Raw genomic sequence first — 21,566 nt, 5'->3', positions numbered from 1 at the left:
CTGATCCTTGCTACCAGAAATCAAACTAGAATTCAGATGACACTGTGGTAGAACAGGAGCAGATCCTCTGTCTAGAGCTATAGTAGATTGATCCACTGAGCAGATTGGAGGGAAAACTCATGCAGTTGGGGAGAACAGGAGTCCAAGGAGCAATAGGGCAAGAATGGAGCTGAGGGGCTTAAGAGAGACCCTCTGCAGGGCTGAACTGGCACTGGTCAGAGTAGGATGGACATAGGATTCATAATGCTGTTGTGATGCTGTTGCAGGATCATCCGGACCAAAGTTCAGCAGCCTTTCCACCCTACGCCGGATGGGGCAGGGACAGGAGTGACCACCCCTGGCCATACCATTGGTAAGAGGGTTTAGGGAGTGGGGGAAGCCTGCCCACCCCCAGGGAAAGCTAGGAAATGCAGACCAGCCCTGGGATCTGCCCCCTCCATTGAGGTTTAGGGCCTGCCATGTTTCCCAAACCCTCCTTTTCCTCCGCTCCTAGAGGCTCAGGGTCTCCTGATTGAGATTAGTTCACTACACCTGGCCTCTGCCCTGCCTTAGTCTATGTCCTCCTTTTCCTCCTTTCTCACCCGTACATCGTATTATTCTTCTAGCATTTCTTCTTCCTCTCTTCTTCTCTATCGTCTTTTATTTTATCTGGTTCTATCTCCTTACCTGTTCCTCTTTCTTTCTTGTCTGCTTTCTTATTCCATCTTTGTTTTTGCTTTTAATTTTCAAAATTATCCTTCTCTCTTCTCATCTCCTTTCCTCTCTCTGCCCTTTCCTTTCTCTTCTCTCTTCTTCTGTGTTTAGCTCTGGATCTTTCCCTCTTTCTCACCTTCCCTCCTCATGGCCACTTTTCTCTTGGCCTGTGTCCCTGATCTCTTTGTCTCTATCTTATCTACTTTATAGCTCTCTGCCTCTTTCTGGTCTCAGTTCTCTACCCATACTTAGGGTCTCTCCAAGACATGGCCCAGGCCTGCCAGAACATCTCCTGACACTGTCCTACCCCCAGATACACTAGAATGACTTCTTTCTGGCCCCTGGGCAACTGATGCTATTGTGGCCATAGATGAGGTCTGGGGTTTGAGAACTGGGATATGGTTAATTTTTCCTGCTGCCCCTCTTAGCAGCTGTCCTTTTCTTTCTTGACCAGCAGGTAGTAGAAATGGCTGGTCCCAGCCCTCCTGGAGTTGGCAGGAACCCTTGTTTATCAGACCTGGGTTACAGCATGTGCTAGGACGGAGGGTGGGGCCGGGCTGGGCCTGAGCTGATTACTGTGGAGTGTATGGGCTCACTAGTCTGTGCCCTGACGGGGAACTGAGGAACTTCTCAAGTGATTTCAACACCAGAGTAACTGGGAAAGAGAACTGAGCACTCCTGGGAACCTCAGGACCATCGCGTGTCTCCACAGAATCAGAGAACTCTTAGAAAGCCCCAGGCCTGAATCACAGTTAGTAAAGACTCTGCCCTGGAGACTGAGAAAACTGAGATGGGGTTTGTTTGGAAGGATTTACCCAGCTCTGGGAATTGGACAAGCTGTGCCAGGAGGCACCCCAGGAGCTGTGCTTTCTGGAGGGTCAGAAGGTACCTTCTAGAGAGTCAGCCTTGGTGATTCCTGGGCCTGAACACCATCCATCCATGGTTGGGAGAGTTTGAGGCACCCCCTGAAACCCACAGGTCTGCAGAGAAGACCTGGGTTGACTGCTCACCACTAAAGTTGGACAGAAGTAATAACAACCTGAACTGTATGTGTAACACATTTCCCCCCTTAAGCCTCAGAGGAAGAGGGGAATATGGGCTCCTCATCCCTCCTTCTGTCCTTTGCTTCTCTCTGCCCCCAGCCTTGGGGCTTTGGCCTACGATCACGACTGCTATCCTGATGGCATTTCCTCCTTACTCTCGCCCAGTTCCCAGCACGGCCTCCCCTCCTGTTTCCAGCGCCTCCAATGACCCAGTGGGATCCTACTCCATCAATGGGATCCTGGGGATCCCTCGCTCCAATGGTGAGAAGAGGAAACGTGATGAAGGTAGGGAGGAGGGAAGAGGTTTGGCTTCCCCTTTGCATGCTTTGTCCTTGGACTCAGAGCTCCGGTTTCTGCCTGGCCTCGCAGCTGCTCTGCTGTGAGATCAGTTTTAGTAGCAAAACCCAGGTCCCCCCACTGCCCTGCTGGCTCCTGGAGAGAGGGAGGGAGGCTGCTGGTGGGGCCACCAGCTTAACCATCTGCTCAGTCTCGACTGCCTCACCTTCCGCTGGGACTCACCCCAGCCGTCCCTGTGGGGTTTCAGGAAAGGCATGAACCATTTACCTTGGGAAGGTTTTGGAGATTGGGGGAACAGTTGGTCGCTGACTCAAGGATGAAAGACCGGCATACTTTGTCCTCACTTGATCCCAACCCATAAGGAGGTGGGGGGTGATATTAGGTACAGCTGGCCCTGGTGTCCTTTCTCTGTAACACAAGGACATTACCCCTATCAAAACCACTTGTGTTGCTGGACATGGGACTTCTCTACTCTTCTTCTCCATGGAAGCAGACATGACTCAGCTTTTCTTCTGGCTCTTCCCCTCATTCCCTTGGAGCACTCCAAGAACAGCAAGGCTATTAGGCTGGAAGTTAAAGGGAAGGGGAATAAAGAGAAAGAGGTGGGGGGAAAGAAAGAAAGAGAGAGAGAGAGAGAGAGAGAGAGAGAGAGAGAGAGAGAGAGAGAGAGGTGAACTTGAAACAAAGTGTTTTTCAAATACCTTGGCATTAGGGTTCCTTTGGTGACCATCTGGTTTTGTTCTGAAGCACAAGGCCTGGGCACAGAGCTGACAGGTCCAGACAAACAGAGACTTCAGTGTCTCAGGACTGCTTCTAGCCCCAATTCTCTCATGGTCCCAACTAGGGAAGTGGTAACCTCTTGGCTTTGGTAGAGTATAGTAGTTAAGGAATCCTCCATGAAATTCGGAAACAGAATCCTCCAAAGATAAGCATAAAGGGTGCCCATATATCCAATTATCCTACAAAGTTCCAATTTATGCCTTTTGTCTCTGCATCCTGACCAGGCAGCACCTCCCTTTCTCTCAAGAATGTAACGTTTGGACAGTAAGTTCTGTGGTCACCCCAAACATAGACAAGCCCTTGGTGGGGGAATCTGAGGGAATAAAGAATGGAGAAGAGGGACAAAGCTGACATTCCATGGGCCACAGTCTGGATTCCCTAGGCCCAGGCAGAGGGAAGACAGTGTGTGAGGCCGGGCCTCCAGCAAATGGGATGGAGTGTAGGAGAGGCCTAGGCCTGGCAAGACAGTGATGACCTGGTGCTGGCCTCTTTCCAGAAGCCCTAATGGCCTCGTTTCACAGGGAAACAGCTTGTCTGGCTCTATTTCTCCTTCTTCCAAAATATCCAAACCCATTTGGCTGCCACGGCCTTTGCCACTCACTAAATTTCATTGTGGTTGTTTTGGCGGCAGCCCCTGATGGGCAGGGGGAGGCGGCATGAAAGGCCCTAAGTCCCAGGTCTCCCTGGGGCTTCCCATACTCAGGCCTTAGCCAAGCTCCCTGGCACCCTGAGTGCCAGGTAGAATCTGCCTCTCAGACTCTAAAGGTTTCTCTTCAGCTACCAGCCCCTGTGTTGTTTAGAGTATGAAGTGTCCAAGGGCCGGGAAGGCACCATCTCTGTTCACCCTACCCTGTTGGCCTGAGGTTGGGGGCATGCACACCCTCTGCTGACAGGCTGCGGGGGAAGCTGGGTCGGAAGGTACTGGCCTGAGGCTTTGGACACCCAGGGATGGACCCAGCAGGCTCAGGACAGAGTGCTGTCCTCTCTGAGCAGTTGCTCACATTCATTATTCTGAATTAAATTAATTCAGTGAAACTTCCTGCACATCAGCTTCAAGGAAGTCTTGGTGCAGAGGATCCCCAAGTAGAACAAGATAAGATTCTTGTCCATAAGGAGCTTATTCTCTAGTGGAACATATAAAACACTGACCCCAAAGGGCAGAAAGGCCCATCAGACATGGTGCATTTTGAAGGTATGGCCACCTGGGAGCTGGGAGTGGGAAGGAGGTAAGGAAGGAGTTTACTGCCTGGTAGGGCTGCTCTTTGAGGAGAGGCCTTGGCCATGACTGAGGAGGATGTTATAGACAATGGCAGCCTGAAATTCTATCTGATAGAGCAAACCTTGTGACGAGAAGGCCTTGTAGCCAGCGAATGCAGGGCAGCTTTGGCAGGAATGAATAGGCATGAGGGGAAGTGGTGCAAGGTAAGGCCAAACAGGTAGGTGTAGGTAACAGTCTTGGCTCAGGCCAAGACTGAGTTCTGCAAGGAGGGAGAACCTTTCTCCTGAAAGCAGGCGCAGTCGCTGAAGGAGCCAGCTGGGTTTGGGAAACTCCTAGCAATGTGACAGTGATGGTGGCAGGAAGACAGTGTAGGAAATAGTTGAAATATTCAGGTGAGAGATAATGGGGACCTTGAAGTTTCCTCTTAAACACTTACTGCTAGGTCTAGCCAGGTGGCAAGAAGGATCAGAGGCCCTGTCATTTGGCAGGGGTTCTTTTGTCCTGACTCCCCCTTCCCTTGACCAACCCCAGGCCAGATAGAGCTATCCTTTCCCTGTAGGCCAGGCCTGTGAGGGAGGCCAGCTTCCCCTGACCACTGCCCTGCTCTTGATCCATGGGACCCAGGTAGGAAGGGAGAGGAGGGAGAGGAGAGCAAAGGTAGATCTGCAGCAGCCCTCCCCCCCCTCCCCCACTCCGGATGCCTCCAAGCAGCCAGGCCCAGTTTGCATTAGGGAGCAGCTCAGATGATTAAGAATAGGGGAGATAATTATGTGTCAAGATGATGTAGCCCAACTCTGCAGTCAGGCCAAGGTAGCAAAGCAGCTGGCAGGCCAGTCGCAGGAGGCAGCCTCGGGCACAGGCTGCACAGACACCCCGGTATGTCCTTCAGCTCTTGGGCCAAGACTGCAGGTGAAAGAGAAACTGACTTGGGGGACTGAGGGGTGTTGGGATGGGACTGAGGATGCATGTCTAGGGACTAGACCCTAGAGAGAATGGGAGGCCAGGCACTCCCCTTCCAGGAGGACCTTGGATGTCCCTTGCCAAACTGATTCTCCTTTGGCCTCAGGCACTGTGGCATCTCCCTGAAAGTGTCATACCCTGAGGGTAAGCTGGGTGCTTCTCTGCCCTCCAGGAAGCTGCTCCGGTTCCTGCTTCTGGGTACAGTGCGGCCTATTCTTCAGCTCTAACAATGTCACAGTGGTGGGCATTAGCGAGGACAATGACTGCAGCGTGTGCTGGCATTAGTGGAGACAATCTCAGCAGTAGTTATTGGTGTTCACAGTGATAATACCCAGAGCATTATTGTCATTGGCACTCAGAATATGGACAGCATTATTAGTATCTGCAGCAGTCATATCCATGGGGATATTAGTAAAGGGCCGATCAACTGTGACTCTGGGGAAAAGCTGGCGGTGACCACAGGCTGTTTGAGACTCCTTGCCATGTCCTGTCCTGTGGGAATGTGGAAAACCCCAGACTTTCCTTGGAGAAATGTGCCCCTTAAGAAGCTGTGACCCTCCTCCCAGGAGCCCAGAACTCCCAGGGGACAGACAGACCAGGGATAGATGAGGAAGTCATGTCATGAAACCCCCAGAAGACAAGCCATGCTTCAATCTGAGACAGAAGAATCATCATTCAGTACTCTGCTAAAATCCTCACTTCTTAACTAAAATTATGGGTCGGTACATTAGGGCTGGATTCCCTGGAACTCTGAAGGGACATTGACCTCTTGAATGTTGCATGTCCTCTTGACTTTTGTAGCTGGAATATAAAGACTTGTACTACCCTATCCATAATCAGCCTGAAAAACTGAAGCATGGGCTGGGGCTGTAGCCCAGCAGTAGAGCATTTGCCTAGCATGCACGAGGCCTGAGTTCCAACCTCAGCACTGCTGGGGGGCGGGGGGGTGGAAGGGACTCTGATGCCTTCTGCTTTCAGCTGTGGCCCAAAGCATTGCTATCTAATGGCAGCTGTGTTGAAGCATAGAGCAGTTACATAACTTGTCCAAAAATCCAAATGAAGTCATATGGCAAGTCTGTTGATCTGTGTGAGGGAGGTGTGTTGGTGTCATCCTTTGATGCGTGGGATTACAGGGGGGCTGTGGTTTTGCATTCCATTAATTAGGTGCACAATGATTTGTGCAGCTGAGTGGTGCCAAGCTGGTGCAGTTGTGCGTTTTCAGGCAAGGAAGGTTGTGTGGCTGCAAATGGCCTAGTCCTGTCACTGCCTTTAATAGCTCCCTTCTGCTTTGGATAAAGCTGTAACTGGAAGAAGCAGTTTATTTCCTTAGTTAGTTTCCCTCCTAGAAGTCCCCAAGAGTATTGCTCGGGTTAGTCTTGAAGCAAAGAAGGGGAATAAGTTGTGGAAATGAGCAGCACCTGCCCTTTTCTAGGAACCCTGGATTGAGGCAAGAGAAGGCTGCAAAGACTCCCACTAGGAAGAGGGTGCAGGGTGGAGGCCAGCATGCAGTCCCAGGAGCCTAGCTGGAAGGGCAGAGTGCTCAGCAGGGAAGATGTGAGTTCTGGGGTGAACATAGCTTGGTGAATCCTGGTGCCCCTTACTCTCAGTGTGACCTTGGGCAAGTCACTTATCCTGCGTCAGCTTAGTTTTTTCCTCTATAAAATGGAGATAGTAACAACTCTTTCTTCACAAGGACTATGGAGAAGATGCCATGAGATTATGGATCTAGAGTATATCAATCCATATTGGAAGATGGATTGATTTGCATCTGGGAAAGAAAACCTGATTTGGGGTTTAGGTTTCATGGGGAAACGAAATTGTGTCAGAAAGAAATTGATTTGGATACAGGCTCCTTAACCTTGGTGCAGCTCCTGGTAACTATGGCAGTCTCTAGCTGTTGCTGGGATAAGCTAACCTGGATGGGACCAGTGCAGTTGGCCTCATCTGTGTAATTGGGACAACCTTTGTACCTCTCTTCCTGTTCATTTACTCTATGGTTACCTGTTGGAGCATACATCATCTTTTAGCTGCCACAGGTGTTTTCTATGTATACAAATAAAAACCCTTTTATGCCTTAATATGGAGATATCACTCCCTCTATCCATCTAGTACATTTCTACATCTACATGCAAATTGATTTATTTACCTTGGAAAATGTATGCTTGTTTTAGAGACCATGTGCAATTTTTCCCACAGTTTATGCAAGTATGACTTTGTGTGTGTGTGTTCTACCTCTTCTGAGATCTTTGGGTGTAGGGAAATTTGATATGTCATGTGTTGTGAAGGTATGCAGTTTTCTAGGTAGTGTGCATGCTTAAAGAGAGTACCAGTGTAACCATGTGTGTGTCTACCAGCACCAGTGACTGGGGAGAACTCTAAGCCAGGCCTGAACTTGTTCAGTGTCCATGGTCCTGGGCCCAGGCATGCAAATAGAGTTTGGCCCATAGAACCCATAGATATCACTCTATATCTGCTGGCAATGGATGGGCTGTCTTGAGCCTGCCTCCAGGGATGGCTGGGGCCAAGTCTAGGGAGACTGAGGCTGGGAATTCCCACCCACTCAGGCTGTGTGGGAATCACAACTCGGAACCCTTGCAGGCCTTTGAAGAGGAGTCTGGTCTCCCAGTCTCAGGGTATGGCCCCCAATCTTCTACCTGCCTGTCTTTTGAGATCTCTCAGTGTTTGTCTCTTATTTGCTCTAGTCGAGGTATACACTGATCCTGCCCACATTAGAGGAGGTGGAGGTTTGCATCTGGTCTGGACTTTAAGAGGTATGAGGGCCAGAGGGAACATGGTGTGGGGGTCAAGGGAAATAGCTCTGGGTGGGGGTTAGAGAACATTCAGAAAGTGGGTTCCTAAGGGCAGAGAGCAGAAAGGAGGCAGCTGTTCAGGCTTCTACTGGGCACCTAAGAGGCTAACAGAGTCTCGGGGCCTGGATCTCTTCCGCCATGGGCCACCGAGGGGGTGTAGGGCTGAGGCCCTGGTGGCCTGGAGGGTCAGGCGCTCAGTGCATGGGGGGCAGCTTTTCCAGCCCTTGGAAAAACAAAGAGCAGATCGGGTAGTAAAACAAAAGCAAAGGAGACCTGGAAGCACCTGACAGCCCTAATTCATCACGGCCCAAGTTTTTTCCTGTGTTCCCATTATATTTGTTTGTAAAAGTGGAAATCAATTTTGAAGGTAATTTTCTGGAAAGAATGGAAGGGAGGTGGGAGGGCCGGATAAGGCAGAGATGGTAAAAGGAAAAATTTAGGCCAGGCACAGCCCAGGGGCAGCTCTTGGCAAGGTGAAAGAAAATTGCATATTCAATCTCCATCCATGAATCTCCCTCACTGCTGCCCGCCTCCTGCTTGAAAACAATGAAGGCTTTTTCCCAACGCTGGGCAGGGCCTCGGTATCAGCCTCACTTTAACTTCAGGGTCATTAATTCCCTGATTATTGAAGGAGAAGAGAGGGTTGCAGCATTGTCAATTCCAAAGGCACCCCCCATGTGATCAGGCACTGGCTGGGTGGGGTGGGGGCCAGCCAAGGTGAGGTGAGGTGTTGTCTCAGAAGGGATTGGGGAGAGAGGAAATGGGGGAGCCACCTGGACTGGGGAGCAGGAAGCCAGGAGGAGGGTGGAAGCAGGCAGTCATTACTGCATACCTCTGTTGTGTTGTTATTGCAAATTAAAAGTAGCATGTTCCACTCCACAGCTATCTTTGGGGAGGGAGGGGCACCAAGGGAGGTGGGGGATCTTATCATTGCTTCTTCAGCAGACCAGCCGTGGTGTCACCGTGTGAGGTGACATTTGAATTTACAATTCCGCTGAGAAAAGCCATTAATTCACAAATTAACATTTCTCCCTCTCCCTCTCTCTTTAACACTCTCTCCCTCTCTCACATGGATGTGCAAGCAATTGAAAAGACAAAGGAAATAGCCTTAAGGAAGAGACTTTACTGCTAGTCTGTCTGTGCTGAGATTGCTCCCCCTGCTTCCAGATAGATAAACCAATTACCTGAGCAGCTCGGCTCCTGGCCGCCCGATCGCCTCCTTTTGTAGGCTGCCTCCATGGCTGGCTTACACTCAGTGTATCTCATTAATGGAAACCAGGCATGCCCTGGTCACCGAGCTATCTTCCCAGCTCTCCCTTGGAGGAGCAGTGGGAGAAGAGTTGGTATCAGAAAAGGCAGGTAAGAGGACCCCAGGGAAGGGGAAAATCTGCCACTGCCCTGCCGCCTAGGGTCCTGGGTCTTTGGGCACAGCTTGCTCTGTTGGCCGAGGCTGCTGGGGAAGTGTGCAGGTGAGCACTGCTTGGTAGGTGAGGCTGTCCTGAACTGAGAGGGCAGGGGCAGGGAGTAGGTGTTTAGAAACAGAGGCTGCAACCTTAACCTAAACTCCTGGTGGCCTTTGGTCCCAGTGCAGGGAGTTGGCAGAACCAGAGGAGGGACCAGAGCTCACCCTGCAGGTGAAGAGCTTGGGGAAGTTTTGCTGAGTCTGCACTACGTTAGTGGGATGGGATTCAGCTTGAAGGAGCTGCGATGGATGCTGAGGAGGGCCCAGAAGACATGATGAGGTTGCACCACATTGGATAAACAAAATGAGGTTGCACTGATTTCTTAACCTAAACCCAGGACTTGGACACAATTATGTCTGCTTACTGCCTAATATGCACACAAACACACACCCAGCTGATTCCCTTCTTGAGAACACAGCAGTCGCCCTTTATCCACTAGGATTTCTTCCAAGACCCACAGTAGGTACTTGAAACCATGGATAGTACCCAGTCCTATATATACTTTGTTTTTCCCCATATATACACAGGATAAAGTTTAATTATAGATAAGACTCAGTAAGAGATAAATGACAACTAATAATAAAATAGAACAATTATAGCCGTACATTGATACCATAACAGTTAATCTGATAACCGAGACAGCTACTAAGTGTGGATATGCTGAACAAAATGATGATTCACATACCAGGGGGGAAAAGGGGGCTACTTAAGATTTCATCATGCTACTCAGAAAGGTGTGCAATTTAAAACTTATGAATTGTTTATTTCTGGAATTTTCCATTTAATAGACTGTACTTGATCACAGGTAATTGAACCCTTGAAAAGCAAAATTTCAGATAAGTGGGGACTAAGGTGTCTTATGGATTATTGTTAGGATTATGTGGCTCCACATGCTCTGTACTGCCTAGCACATGTCACAGACTCTGCCCCTCATGTGATAGGTCCTATGAAAGTCCAGAAAGGAAAGCTACACAAAGGGAACCATCTGTTTAGAAGTTCCTGAGTTTAACTGCATTAACAAAGTTCAGCCTATGTTCATTTTCCAACTAATATTTGAAAACCTGGCTAACGTCAACTCAGGTTCAAGAAAGAGTTAAGATTCAAGGGTCAACATTCACTAAGACACCAACAAAAGAAACCCACTTATGAATACATTAGTGGTCGTGATTATATCTTTGTAGTAACCAGGGAAATTAGACTAGTCATACCTGAGAGGAGAATTTTCCTCTCTTAGTTGGATCCCATATTTTAGCCAAACTCTCTGGGTAATGTTGGCCATGAGCCTGTTGAACACACTATGTCATTCTACAGGGTAGATGTAGAATGGCTACAGAGGTTATGTTGATGTTCTATTAAGACTTTTACTATAGGCCCTGTATACAGGTGACTGTATTTTTTCTGCATAAGTACCCGGATTTAGCCCTGACTGTGTGAGGCTGACATAGGTTCATGAATTTGTCTATAAAACCCTACATTTATACCAGAGAGCAGTCAAATTATTAACTACCTTTGTTTCCCAACTAGATACTACTATGGATAAGGAGTAGGTTGTTTGAGAAAGTATTTTGAGGTTTAGTACAAATGAGCATATATTTTTTCATATAGTGCTAGAAAGTCAGGATAGGTGAACCATCCCTAGGGAAAAATGCATAGATTTGTTGTAGAGGGGGCTACATGTGTCCCTCCACCCCAAGACATTCAGGCAGATATAACACAGGTATTACAAATTCCTCAGCAAAGGCCAGGAGGTCCTCCACCCCACTCCCCGGTTTGCACCCTCTCATAAGCCCCCATCATGTCAGAATACGTCTTCAACTCTTGGTCGTCTCTTGGCAACTGTCTTTCAGCCCTGCAGGTAGGCATCATTCTCCTTCCCCCTCCTGGCAAGGGCACCAAGCGAGAAATCCGCTGCCTCAGCTCTGCCCTTCTCCCCCAGCGCAGGCTGTGCACGCAGGAGGGAGGAGCCAGGCGCAGGGCTGTCCCCCAGGCCCTGCGGCTTGTGGGCTCGCCTCCCAGAGCGCCTCCTCCTCTGCGGACCAGTGGGCAGTGAGAAGGGCAGGCAGCTGGCATGAGGACCCCTCAGAAAATGGGTTTGGAAATAAGGGTAAGGGAGACCCAGGGTCACTGCCTGCCAAAGGAATGGTTCCTGGCAGGCTCCTTCCTGAACCACTGAGCCCAGAGAAGGACCCCTCCCCACCCTGCCTTCCTCAGGGCCATGGTGGCTTTCAGGCTCTTTGGGACCCTCTCAGTCTGCCCTGTGGGGGTAGAAAGGCCAGGAGGGTTGAAGAGAGTGGGGCTTGGTGCAGAGACTGGAAGATGGTCACGAGCCTCAGAGCCCGAGTTGCAGCAGAGCCAGTAATTCAAACCATCCTGACCCTTCGGTGAACCTGAACCTGCTGACCTTGACAGCAGCAGACAAGAGAGGCCTCACAAACCTCAACCTGGCAGAGGCCCTGCCTTCTCTCCCTCCCTTTCTTGAAACCCTGTGGCCCGGCCTCCAGGTGGCTCCTCATTTGGCCATCCCCAAGAAATGTCAGCATCCCCTCCCTCCCTGAGGCTGCCTGCCTGCTTCAAAGCACCCTTTGTGCTCATCTCCACTGGAGACAAGGTGTGGGCATCTCCTGGGGCCTGTCCAGGACTGCTGTGTGCCTTCTCCTGTGAGCCGAGCTCATACCCCTTCCCTTCTCTGCCCCAGGCTTCATCTTTTCAGGAGGACTGGCTATAGCATGTAGCATGGGTTCACACAGGGTCGGGCATAGAATGCAATGGCAATGTAGTGGACAGGGAAGGGAGGACAAGCTGGAGGAAAGCAGCCCCAGGAACCTGCATTAAAGTAAATGCAGTTTATGAAGTTTATGCTTTCCTCCTCGGGAGAACTGGATTCTTTCCAGTAGCTGCTCCGAGGCTGCCAAATAGCTCCTGAAGCAGAAAGTGTGGGCAGGAGAACGAGCAAGCCAGTGACAGAGGGAGAGATGCGTGGACACCAGCAAGCGTGGGCACACATACATCACCCTAGGCCACAGCAGCCTAAGAAGCCCAGGATGGGGGAATGCAGATGGTGTGTTTGGGAGGGTGGCTCTGGGAGCTATTTTCCCCTTCTCCCCTGCCCACCTGCCATCTCTACCCGCTCAGGCAGCATGACCAGCGGTGTGAGTGCTGGGCCAACTGGTGGTGTAGTAAGGCTAGGCTGAGGGCAGTGTGGACCACCTGGGGCAGCTGGCACATGGAAGCTGCTCTTGGTGAGAGATGGTATGGGTGGTCTTGGGGCAGTGGTATGAGTCCTAGTCAGGAAAAGGGATCAGAATATTGTACCATTGAAGCCAGATGTGGTGGCACACACCTGTCATCCCAGTTACTCAGGAGCCTAAGGCAGAGGATTGCAAGTTCAAGGATAGGCTGGGCAGCTTAGTAAGACCCCGTCTCAGTATAAAACAAAAAGGTCTGGGGATATAGCTCAGTGGTAGAGTCCTTCCCTAGCATGATCCAGGCCCTGGGTTCCATCCTTCAGTACCACAAAAAACAAAACCAGAATGTGGTACTCATGGATCTTCCAGGAACCTCTCTTTTCTCTTAACACTGACCAAGCAGGTATTGTGTCTACTGATGACAGCCATTGGAGTTTCTTAAAGAAACTCCAATTCAAGACCTTTTGCCTTTTTCTGAGAATTCAAAGGAAATAAATGACCAACAAGGCTTGTGGCATGGGAACTCTTAGAGGGACTTGTAAGCAAGTTGGAGGATCTGCCTCTCCAGACTCTTCTTTCTGTGCGTGAGAACATGTGTGTATGCACGTGTGCACCAGTAATGTGTAAGTGGGTCAGGGTCCTTGGCTTTCGAAGAAGTGGGAATGTGGAGGAAAAAGTGACCCAAAGTAAAGTGTGCAGCAAAAGCCTTCTGTCAGGTCGACAGGTGTGGCAGCATCAGGTCACTTGTCCCTGTGACTTCTGTGAAATGCCTCAGTTAGGAACAGACAGGAGAAGTCTGTCTCTTGCCTCTTCCTGGGAACTTCATTCTGTTCAGGAGCTGGGACACAGGACTACAGGCAGAGAATGGAGGGAAGAGAAAGAGTGAGGGGTGGGCAGAAATTGCTGATCATGGAGAATGCCCTGGGCAGCCAGGAGATGCTAGGCACAGAGGGAGGCAGAAACTGGCGGAGGACAGCCTTGGTCCTTTCTGTCCCCTGCTCTCTCCTCTGCCCTTCCTTCCTCTGCCCTCCCCTCTTCCCTCCACACATCTTTATTGGTTCTGGTAATAGCGTTGATTTGCATGTCAGGCAAAGCCTTGCTACACACACAAAAAGAAAACCCTAGCCGTGGCGGTGTGGCAGTGTCAGCTCTCGCTGTTGTTCGACAGTGTAAAATTAAATTAATAAAGCCCCCAACACAGGAAAACATAACAGGAAATTAATGGCCTTTACTGTCGCTCTGATGCAGTCATTTGCAACCCTGCTTTCCGCACCAAAGACTTCATAAATGCAAGCAGTTTCTCTAAACAAGCATACTTAGGGCGGCCTGGTATGTAATTTTTCGCCTTGCTTGTGTCCTTTGAGCTAACAAAGCCCCCTTCCCTCCTGGCTCCAGAGAGGTTTCTAACTGGTTCTGGCCTGGGCTGGAGTCCAGTTGGGCAGGGGTGGGGCAGCACCAGGTAGAAAGCCCCACCCCCTACCTGCCAGCCCAGGAAAGGCAAAAGGAGATCTGGGGACTCAGTCCTTGCCCACCAGCTTTATGGGCATGTCTGCAGGACCATACACAGGGAGCTCCCAAGCAGGGACATTGATCACCCAGGAACTCCCTTCCCTTTCCTCCCTCCCTTTCCTTTCTCCCACCAACCCTGTGATCCCTTCCCATTGCCTCTGACCTTCCCTCCCTCCTCCCCCATCTCTGCTCTCTTCTTCTTTCACTTTTTCACACATGGGGCACATATTAGGACTGGCTGTGCCTCAGTAGTGGGTAGCCTAGGGACTCTTTGGGGGGGTGGTGCAGAGAAAGCTAACTTATTCAAAATGGGAAAAGTAACCATGCTGACAAATTTCCTAGACTCTAGGCTTCCCCCATTCTCCCCCTTCCTCTTCCCTACAGGTTGGTAAGGAACATGAGGACCCTAATGGTCATTCAGACTACCCTCCTGACCCCAAGTGAATTTCAAACTGAGAACCTGTGATTTTGGTGTGTAAGCAGGTGGAATGTTAAGAACACGTAATTTTCCTCTTGGGCCTGAGCATCCACTGTGTTTGACTGTGTGAGGCTCTCAGGAGCTTCCCGTCTACTGGGGAAGGGAATTGGCTAGAAGAGTAAACAGAAAATGAACTCCAGCCTGGGAGGGGCTAATACTGGAAGAGACTATCTCCAGGGATACCTCCTGCGTGGAGAGAGACCAGGGGCTATGTTGAAAGTGGTGGCAAGGCACAGTCTCAGATTCTTGAGGGTCATGAGATCTTACCGGGCCCTTACCATAGAACTCTCCTTTCCAGTAGTTCTGTCTGACAGGCCACAGCTCCTCCCTGGACATAGAGCATAAATGGACAGTTGCTGTTGGGTACAGCTTTGCTCTTATACTGAGCCACTGTGGGACTGAGGGAAGAACACGGGAGTTGGAGTCCAAATGTCTCCATGTGGACTCCACCTCCACTTCCTATTTGCTTTGGGAACTTTAACTAATTATGTAATCTCTCAGAATCTCAGTTTCCTCAACTGCATAGAGACCATGAAGTTTGCCACTGAAGTGATGGATGGTGGTCAAGATCTCCAGTTGACATCCTCTCTCTGTCCCTCCTTTCCTTCCATTCATTCCTTTACTGACCACTTGGCCAACTGTGAGCTAAGTCCTGTGTGGATTTCAGCTTCCCACATGATGTGGTACCTGCCTCTGTGGGAGTTCCTTCACCATCCTAGTTACCCATCTTGGAATTCATTCTTGAAGGTTAAAGTCATTCTTGAAGGAACACTGAACCCTAGAGACATTCCAGCCAATGCCAAGTACAGTGGAACCATTGCCACTCTCCGTCTGGAGACTCTACATCCATAATGTAGCCTAAGATTACATTCGATTTTTTTAGCAGCCGTGTCAGACTCGAGCTCATATTGAGTTCGTGGTCAACTAAAACCTCGAGATCTTTTTCACATCAATTGCTATCAAGCCAGGCCTACCCCATTCTGCACTTGTGTAATTGATTTTTTTTAACCTAAACATAGGGCATTCCATTTATCCCTGTTGAATTTCATCTTGTTGGTTTGGGTTCTTAATTCCTCCCGATTAAGGTCATAAGGATATCTTCTGTATCATCGTCCAAGTAGTTTCTTTTCTTTTCTTTTAGTTATTTTCCTTGAAAATAAAGGAAAGTACACGGCTAACCAGTAGATACCTCCCTCCTGGTTGCAATAAATGAATGCTTTAGATACTATTGAGCCCACCCAATAGCCATTAGCCCTTTCATTTTTCTTCACCTTGTCCATAAAACTAAGAAGGAGATCCTTTGCCAGATGTTAACATTTACTACATCCTCAGAATTTCCTTAATCAAGCAATAAAAATTCAATTCAAGTTGATGAGCAAATGGCCTGCTTTGTAAATCAGTTTGCAAAGGTAAATAGAACTGTCTTTGACCTCAAGAAGCTTCTAATCTAGGGAAGCAGATGTGCACTTCATTATACCAGCAGAATGTGATCAATGCTCTGATCAAGGCTTGAGAGGCTGTGATGAATGTTGAAAAAGGGAGGGACGGAGGCGGGGGGTGGGGGGAGAGGGAGAGAGAGAGAGAGAGAGAGAGAGAGAGAGAGAGAGAGAGAGAGAGAGAGAGAGAGAGAAACAGTTGGTTCCAACCCAGGCAGTTGGGAAAGTCGCAGGGTAGCATTTGATCTTAGCATGGATACCAAGTTAATGTGCCACAACTTAGTCTTGGTGAGTGTGTGCAGGCTCTGAGGTATCGTGTTTTCTTTTTTAGTGCCCACAAATTAGCTGTATAATAATTTCTTCTAAAAGATAGTTAGAGCCTGATACTGAATTTATTGTAGTGTTGTTTGCCTGACCTTACCTTCCCCATTTTCTGCAAGGTAGGATGTCACTGCCTCACTCTTTCCTGATCACTTCTTGGCTCAAGGATTATCAACAGCAATTTTAGGATCCTGTCAGTTCCTCCCAGGATCCTGAAGTACAAAAGATCTGGGGGAAGTTAACTCAACTGACGTGGCTCAGGGTTACCTGCCCGGACCAGGGCCTTCCTGCTGGGCGCCTTTTGAAGATTCATTCTTTGGTAGAGAAGACAAAGGCAGGCTGGGGATCTGGAAGTTCTGCCTTCTCTCTGTCCTTGCTCAGCATTGCCTCTTCTCAGGGACTGAACTTAAACACATCTTCCTTTTTGTTCTTTCTCCACACATAGCAACCAAGGCCCTTTTTTGTGGTCTCACCCTGGCAGGTGCATGCCACACTTTCATAGCCATCTTGGTTTGCTCTCTCCTTTCGTCTGTTCTGTGTCTTTCTTTTTGGTACCAGGGATTGAACCCAAGGGTGCTTAACTACTGAGCCACATCCCCAGCCCCTTTTTAAAATATTTTATTTAGAGACAGGGTCTCTCTGAGTTACTTAGGGCCTTGCTGAGTTACTGAGGCTGGCTTTGAACTCTCGATCCTCCTGCCTCAGCCTCCAAGATGCTGGGATTACAGGCATGCACCACCATGCCCAGCTGTTCTGTGTCTTTTATAAAAGAAAAAAAAAATACATAACTTGTTTGATCATAAGTGTAATACATATTTATTGTAAAGTATTTAGAAAAGACAGTAAAACTCTAAAAAAAAAAAAAAATCACCCATGATCTCATCACTAAGTGATAACTACTGTTAAAATTTGCTACATTTTTCCAGGCTTTTTATCCCTGTGCATACATAACTTCATATATATCATTATTAACCAACATTAAAATGGTACTGTATAGACAGCCTTCTGTCTTGCTATTTTCACTTAACTTCATATGGGAGCATTTTCACATATCATTGCATATTCTTTGAAAACATGATTTTTTAATGGCTGCATAATCTTCCACTGTTCAATGTACATGTCCTTTTAAAATCTAAGCTCATCATATTTTAAAGCTTAGCCGTGTGCAACAATGGTGATTTTCCTTAAATGTCCTTCTCTTTCCACCCTCCCCCATTCTCACACTCTTTACTTTGTCAGGTCAATTATTTGAGCTGATGAAGACAGCCTTTCATTTTTAGAGCACCCTGTCCTTATGGAATTTTATTCTCTTTTAGACTCTCTTGCTGTGGGGTCCCACGCTTGTTCTTTTCCTCTACATGGAGAGTTTGCTTTCCTCAGGTTGGATTCTGCCAATGCCCCTTTCCTTTGCTACTGTCAACTCTAGACATGGTTGCTTCCCCACCCCACCCCCTGCCAGGTCCCCGCCACTTCCTTTTTATACATTTTTCTTTCTTGGTCAGAACTAAGCAAACTGAAAGAATGAAAGGACTTTGGGCTAGGAGTTTCGATTCTAGCAGTGCCTTGCTCTGAGACATGGGATTATGACTTAACCTCTCTGAGCCTGTTTTTGTTGTTCTTGTTTTGTTTTTTCTGTATGGTTTTAATTTTAAATCTCTAAGAGGGAATCAGATTAAATTATCTTCATGAAACCTTCTGACTGTAAAATGTGAATGACACAGAATCCAGAGCAGCAATTTCTATTCTCTCTTTTTCTTTCTGAAAGGTAAAATGTTGAGCAAGTCAAGAATTCATCAGGCTTTTGCTTTTAGAATTCTATTCAATGTTGGCCAACATTCGTGATCACCTATCATGTATCAGGCCCTATGCTGTTTATAAAGATGAAAAAGATGGTGTCCCTGCCTTCAAAATTCACAGTTTAATGAAGAAAAACAAACATTTTTAAAAATTATGGCACATATAGAATTCACATTCAGCTATGCCACTTACTTGCTGTAGTAAGTAACCTCTTTTCACTAGTCTTCACTTTCCTAGGAGGGCACTCACTGATTGCCTGGATTTGGCTCTGGTTCCTCTGTCACTCCTTAACTCTGTCTGTGTGACATAGGAAAAGTTCCTTAACCTCTGCACTTCCATTTCCTCCTCTGTGTCATGGGACATAAGAAGCTTCCTGCTTAAGTTTGTCTTGTGAAAATTAAATGAGTTGTTGATATGTAAAAAATTCTTAGACAAGTGCCTCGTATATGGTAAGCACTTAATAAATGTTAGTTGCTATTCTTACACCAGTGCTATAATAGGTGTCTGGTACCATAATAGGAATTGGATTTGTTTTAGTCATTATTATTATTATTTCTGCAGTAGAGATTTGGACAGATGGCTATTGGGACACAGAGAAAGGAAAAATTAATATCACTGAGGGAGGTGCTAGCAACCCTCATGTATATCTAAGAAAACTCAGTCCAGAGATGCTCACAGGACTTATCCAAGGTCGTACAGCGAGTGAGCAACAAACTAGAACTGAACCCAGAAGATGTTACTCTTAGTCCAGCCTTATGTTTGGGTCCCTAATGCAGTTAGTGTTCCCAGAGGCGAGTGGTTGTGAATGGACACAGCCACCCAGCCTCTCACCCTAGGAAGAATTCCGTGAACGTTAAGAAGCTGGGCTTGGTGAAGGATAGCAGGTGGTTTGCCAAGGTTAGTGGAATGGGCAGACTTGGTCTTGCCCTGAGCCAAAGATTTGGGCCAGAATTCTGAGGGTTTCTTCATGCCTGCCAAGGTTGGCTTGGGGTTCATGGTCAGGCCAGACTCACAGGTTGTCCAGTTTAAGGCTGGGAGGCAATGGGGTATGTCATCTATCTCCCTGGACAAGCGGCATTCCACAACTCTTTCCCCAGCCTGACCCTCTGGGCCCCCTTCCCGAACGCTGTGGTATCTTAGCACCCCTTCCCTCCTCTCTCTCTCCCCCTCGCTCCACTTTTCCCCCATCTTTCCCCCCTCCCACCCATCTTTCCTTCATCTTTTTTCCAATCTCCCTCCCTTCTCTCCTCATTCCCTCATGCTCCTTCCTTTTTGTTTTTTTTCCCTCCTCCATTCTCTCTTCTGCCCCCTCCCCTCCCATTCCATCAATCCTCATCTGGAAGGCACCCCAGCTCTGGGGAGTAGCCCCATTCCTCATGTCCTAAACCTCACGCCCTGTTCCCAATCAGATGGGAGGCCCCCGGTGGCAACCCAGACCTCCGGGTCCTGCCTGCGAGCTGCCGCTGTGGGGGTGGGGCTGGGGCTGCACAGGCGGGCTGCCCTGAATGACAAGCGGGGATATTGATCGCATTCTGAACTCAGCCCAGCCGATAGAAGGTAATTAATGACTCCATTTGCCTCAGTACCGGGGAGAACAATTGAGTTTGAAACTGCAACAACTGGCAGCTGGGGAGACTGGGGGGCAGCCCTGGGGTGAACCCCTCCGAGGAGGAAGGTAGTGTGTAGAGGCGCTTAGGTGGAGAGGCCACTGCTCAGAATGGTCAGAGCCCCCACCCCCACCCACTGCTCCCAGTTCCTCAGTGATTTTTTCTCTTCTTCCCATGCCACTTTTTGAGGTCATTTCCTGCCTCTGGATGAAGATTTACTTTCACCAAGATCGCGTCTTGTCAGCTGTGTGATCTCGTGCATATGTTGAACCCTCCCTGTGTTTCCTCTTTTGTAAAATTAAGCTAATGGCATCTCTTTTGCAAGTATTCTGCGAGTTCTAAAGGTAGTGTGTGTGAAGTACCTTGAGCCTGCCTAGAAACAGGAAGTGTGCAATAAATGGTGGCCGCGATGGCGAAGATGATGGGAAGAAGCAAATTTGACCAAGGAGCGAGGGCTGAGGAGTCAGACATCCTTGCATTTAGATCCCGTACTAACTGTATCATGCTGGGCAAATAATTTTGCCTCTCTGAGGTTGTTGCTTTGCCTGAAAAAATGTTTTTAAAAAATAACAAGTACCTCATAAAGTTGAACAGACTTAATGAATATAAAAAGCCCAAATAGTGTCAGTTTCCCCATAGATTAGTAGATATTTGTATTTGGGCTTGGAAAACTGGAGTTAGTATGATTTTTTGGGTCTACTTTTTAAAAGTTCTTCTCAAATGCCTAATCGTGCTTCGTGGGATTCGGTGGGCAGCCCCTGCTCATCTCATCCTGATTTTTTAAACATTGAGGAGCCCTTGAGCTTTCTGACCAAGGAAATAGCATCATTTCATTCTGTGTGTTCCCACTACCCCCACCTATTTTTTGGCCAATGCTTGACCCCCATCTACACCTCTCTCTCTCTCTCTCTCTCTCTCTCTCTCTCTCTCTCTCTCTCTCTCTCTCTCTCTCTTTCTCTGTACTGGGGATTGAACCTGGGAGCTCTACTACTGTATTATATACTGTATTATATCCCTAGCCCCCTTTTCTTTTTATTTTGACATAGGGTCTCACTAAATTGCTGAGTCTGGCCTCAAACTTGTGATCCTCCTACCTCAGCCTCCCAAATCATTGGGAGACCCAAACCATGCCCAACTCCATCTATCTCTTGACCTTTGCAGTGATCACTTTGGAAATCCACAGAGAATGTAAATGAGAAAGAATGCTTCTGTCTCTTGTCCTTAACTCTAGACCAAAACATGGTATTCAGTAACTGTCCTCTCCCCTGGGCTGCTGAGACATCTCTGGACAGCCCTCTTTATGACTGGCCAGCACAAGGGCTCTGGCCTGGAGTGAGAGGTGTGAAAGGGCTCTGCTCCAGGGCAGTCCAGGAACAGATGGGGGGTAACTGAGAAGATCAGATCTTTTTGTCAACATTAAAAGACATTTTCCTGGTTCTGGGAATTAAACCCAAGGCTTTCCGTATGCTAAGCACATACTCTATCTCTGACCTATACCCCCAGCCCCAAGACATTTTTAATAATGATTCTAGAAGTAGTACATGCTTATTGAACAAAGTTCTGGACAATACAGAAAACTTAGACAAGATGAGAATAAAAATTGTTATGATTGGGAAGTAACCACAGTCCCATGTTGGTAGTAGTTATTTCCGTCAAGATAACCTTTGGTTTTATGTTGTTTTTGTTTCCATGAAGGCTGGGGCCTCACTGCTGGGAACCCCAGTTCTGGATGTTGGCTGGGTGGCAGTGCTGCTGTCCATTGGTTCAGCCCACAGCTGTTTACCGAGCTCCTCTCCTGTGCCAGGCTTCCTAGTGGCTCTGCCCTTGAGTCAGACACCTACCTCACCTAACCTGCACTTCAGTTGCTCTGAGCCTTAACCTCCTCACCAACATAAAAGGGATTTTGACTCCTACTTATCTTGAAGAATGGTTGGGACCAAATAAGATAAGGTCTACGAAGACTGCATT

The 21,566-nt window shown here is 48.3% G+C and overlaps 1 protein-coding gene across 20 annotated transcripts in view; it reads left to right on the top strand.

Moving 5' to 3' along the window:
- PAX2 (paired box 2) overlaps nucleotides 1-21,566 on the top strand; it is a 91,592-nt gene that overhangs the window by 43,003 nt on the left and 27,023 nt on the right. For 16 of the 20 annotated variants that reach the window (XM_079138505.1, XM_079138508.1, XM_079138502.1 and 13 more), the window contains 3 exons: nucleotides 267-352; nucleotides 1,902-2,021; nucleotides 7,695-7,763. In XM_079138505.1, the coding sequence (XP_078994631.1) occupies nucleotides 267-352; nucleotides 1,902-2,021; nucleotides 7,695-7,763 (275 nt within the window). The remainder of the gene's footprint in view (nucleotides 1-266; nucleotides 353-1,901; nucleotides 2,022-7,694; nucleotides 7,764-21,566) is intronic. The other 4 variants (XM_079138510.1, XM_079138504.1, XM_079138509.1 and 1 more) reach the window with 1 other exon arrangement.

The sequence above is a fragment of the Sciurus vulgaris genome (assembly GCF_902686455.1).
Source record: "Sciurus vulgaris genome assembly, chromosome: 4".
Lineage (NCBI taxonomy): Eukaryota > Metazoa > Chordata > Mammalia > Rodentia > Sciuridae > Sciurus > Sciurus vulgaris.
The sequence above is the reverse complement of the archived record's forward strand: the minus strand, read 5'-3'. Positions and strand labels throughout refer to the sequence as shown.